This window comes from Haemorhous mexicanus, chromosome 5, assembly GCF_027477595.1.
Source record: "Haemorhous mexicanus isolate bHaeMex1 chromosome 5, bHaeMex1.pri, whole genome shotgun sequence".
In the NCBI taxonomy this organism is placed as follows: domain Eukaryota; kingdom Metazoa; phylum Chordata; class Aves; order Passeriformes; family Fringillidae; genus Haemorhous; species Haemorhous mexicanus.
The window spans coordinates 23,417,917-23,420,961 of record NC_082345.1 but is presented as its reverse complement, the minus strand read 5'-3'; the positions used below and the strand labels follow the sequence as shown (position 1 = coordinate 23,420,961).

General features: G+C 42.9%; 1 protein-coding gene across 1 annotated transcript; it reads right to left on the bottom strand.

Moving 5' to 3' along the window:
* Positions 1-393: 393 nt before the first annotated feature.
* Positions 394-1,781, bottom strand: ASCL4 (achaete-scute family bHLH transcription factor 4). The gene has a single exon (XM_059847866.1). The coding sequence runs from the start codon at positions 1,113-1,115 to the stop codon at positions 549-551; it is 567 nt and encodes a 188-aa protein (XP_059703849.1). The 5' UTR covers positions 1,116-1,781; the 3' UTR covers positions 394-548.
* Between the last annotated feature and the right edge of the window lie 1,264 nt (positions 1,782-3,045).

The following is a 3,045-nucleotide window of genomic DNA, read 5'->3' as shown; positions in this document are numbered from 1 at the left end:
TATAGCCTTGTTTTTATTTGAAAATTTGTTGTTTCATAAATAGAGGTATTTCTGTGAGTTTTCTGAAATATTTAGGGAAAGATATTTATCTAAATCTTACCTCCCCCAGTCCAGTGCAGTGCAGTGCATCTCAGGTTAGCAGTCAGGAAAAACAGACAGTAAAACTCACTGGACAAAACAGGAGAAAGGGTTGGGGAATTCCCCAAAATGGATTTATCTGGTTTTACTGTCTCAAGTAAAAGAAAAAGAAAATAGCACATAAAAAAAGTTGAATGAAAAGTAGAATGCAAATGTTGCTCCAGTTTAACAGTCCAAAGGAAGCTTAGTAACACAGCAGAAGCAACCTGGGAGATATCTGTTTACAAATAATGTTTAAGTTTTATACAGCAAACATTTTAAGTCCTTTGACAAACTGAAAGCACCTTCTTTCTTGCCTTCCCTATCTGTTTTTCCTTTCCCTGATATTAATTTTCACCTGTAAAATATTCCCCAGGGTTTGAAATTGTTTTTCAGCCAATCTTGAAGCTTTCTGTGTCCAGAGAGGAGACCTAGCTGCCCATCTCCTCAAATTCACTGTAGGGGGATGATGCTGAAGATGTTTTGGACTCTCCATCGCTGTTGCACTCCCGCAGGGAAGCCGGACCGGGAGTTCCTGGGCTTTCCTTGGAAGAGAGAGTTTCCTTACTGGAAGAGCCTAAGGGATGGCAGTCCAGCAAGCTCTGCAGGTGTTTGATGTAGCTTATTGCAGCTCTCAGGGTCTCCACTTTGCTGAGGCGCTTGTCGGTGAATTCCTTGGGCAGGTGCTCCCTGAGGCGCGTGTAGCCCTCGTTGACGCAGCGCACCCGCTCCCTCTCCCTCTCATTTCTCTTCCGAATGAAGGCAGGCTCAAAGGAATAGTCATAGATGCCCATGTAGCCAGGAAATGGGATGTAGGAGATGCGACCTGTGTGCCCACTATAGGCTTGCTCCCAGTAAGATGGGTCCAGGTGGAAGGGAACCCCAAAGGGCTCTCTCAGGGGTACCCCATGGGGGTGCATGTGGCTGTTAGCCGGGGATACAGATCCTGGAAATGCAATCCTCTTCAGTAGTTTTTCATCATCTTTGGTGCTGTCCATGCTTCTTTTTTTCCTCACCAGTGGAGTGTTAGTTCCTGAATTTGGCTCCCCAGTCAGTGTATCAGTCCAACATTTGTATAGGTACCCTGCCCCACAGGCTGCACTTTCCTCCTGTGGTGTATAAAAACGCAGATCTCAAAGCAAGGCTAACAGCTCATGAGGTCCACACTGTGCCTGGAAAGCCTTGTTGTTTTTATAGGCGTAGGATGCCAGTTAATGTACAGACAGGTTGTGAGGACCATCACTCCCCAGTTTAAACCCTTCTTTTCCTGTGATCTTCATATTTCAAAAGATAATAAGAGGGTTCCTGTGTATTCTTTTTCTCTCCACTTGAAATTATGACCATAAGAGTTAATGCCAAACATAAATGATCTTCCAGGCTCTAAACACTTCTCAGGTATTGTAATCCATGATATCGTTTGATATAATTGTCTCCAAAAGATGGGTAATTTGCAAACTTTACAGGGATCTTCAAAGTTTTGGCAGAACTCCTCACTTTCAGGAACCAAGGATCTCCTGTCATCTAAAAACTACCCAAAGGCTTTTCACAATGAAATCCAAAAGACAACTGCAAGCTTTGTTGTTTCGGCTGCTCTGGTCTAACTGAACCAACTCACAAGCAGTTTGCAAAACTTATATGGCATATCTGTAGTTTTCTGGGGAAGCTGAGACATCTTCAAAGGAAAGAGTGCTCTCTTGTGGTTGCAAGTCTTGTCAGATCAAGAATGTACTACGTGCAAGCATAAAAGGAAAACTGCCTTCTTTGCCCTAAGAGATGTTTTTCCTAAAAGTGTGAGTTTCACAAATTGAACATGAGCCTTTTGGCATTTTCAAACAGTTTTCAAGGTTTTGTGTGTTTCTGCTCATTGTAGGAATGTTCTGATCATCCCTATGAGAACTTGCCTGAGATAAACAAACACAAAGGTGATGCCCTGATAAGCCCACGTGTAGCTATTACCAGATGTTTACATGGATATTAGCTTACCTGATGGACCCTACACACTGCTTTAATGGGAGAGCTGGAAGTCCCTCTTGACCCTGCAGGTCTGTGCTGTGTCCTCCAGTTTGCCCGCAGCTTGCCAAAGCAAAGAGGTGGCAAAATACAAGGACTTTTGGCAGTATAAAGTCCTAATGTCCTTGTCTGTGCCTTTCCACTGAGATACCTTGCTGTGTTAGGATCTTCCTCTGCGGCAACTTGGCAGTCTTTGACTTTTCCCTTGTTGTTGTTCAAGAGCTTCATTGTTACAGTTTTTTTGTTGAAAACACATTTTTGCAGTAAACTGAATCTCCTTTTCTGGCCATCATCAGTTTGAGGAATTGCATGTTTGGTCTGGGAGAGCTGTGGGAAGGGACAGACATGAAAAGGTACACGTATGTGGGCTCTATTAAAATTGGTTTTTTGCTCAAAGTGAAAGTTTCCGCCCTGTTCAGTGTTTCATGCGAAACTGCCTCAGAAGTGTTAGTAACTGAAAGAACATTTTCCACTCTGAGAAACACATCTGTGCCTCTGCTGAGTTAGAAACTAGCAGCAATGATGTGAGTAGCATGCATTTTCAAGTCAGCCTTTGTGTCTCTGCTGGCCTATTCTGCAGCTTCAAAAAAACAACGGTAATCTTCAAAGTACGATGAACATACAGGCAGGACCATTCCAGACTGACATGAGTGAGAACAGTCCTGCACTCTGGTTTATGTCAGGGGTAGAATCAGCACCAAAATGGCTCAAAAGCCTGAGCAAAAATTACCAGGGAATGCCTCATGGTATGTACAGCTCATTTCAGATCAAATAAGTGAGAGTCTTTCTGCCTTTTAAAAAAATTTTGGAAACAGTTGATCAGGATGGACTTTTCAATATTACTTGCACTCTAAACTCCGTTGTCCAGAAATGTTTTCAGAAATGAATGCTTAAAGGAAAATAGCTCCTTCACCATAG

Bases quoted from the DNA above. Each gene is read 5' to 3' on its own strand.
- ASCL4 (XM_059847866.1), bottom strand. From the start codon at position 1,115: ATGGACAGCACCAAAGATGATGAAAAACTACTGAAGAGGATTGCATTT.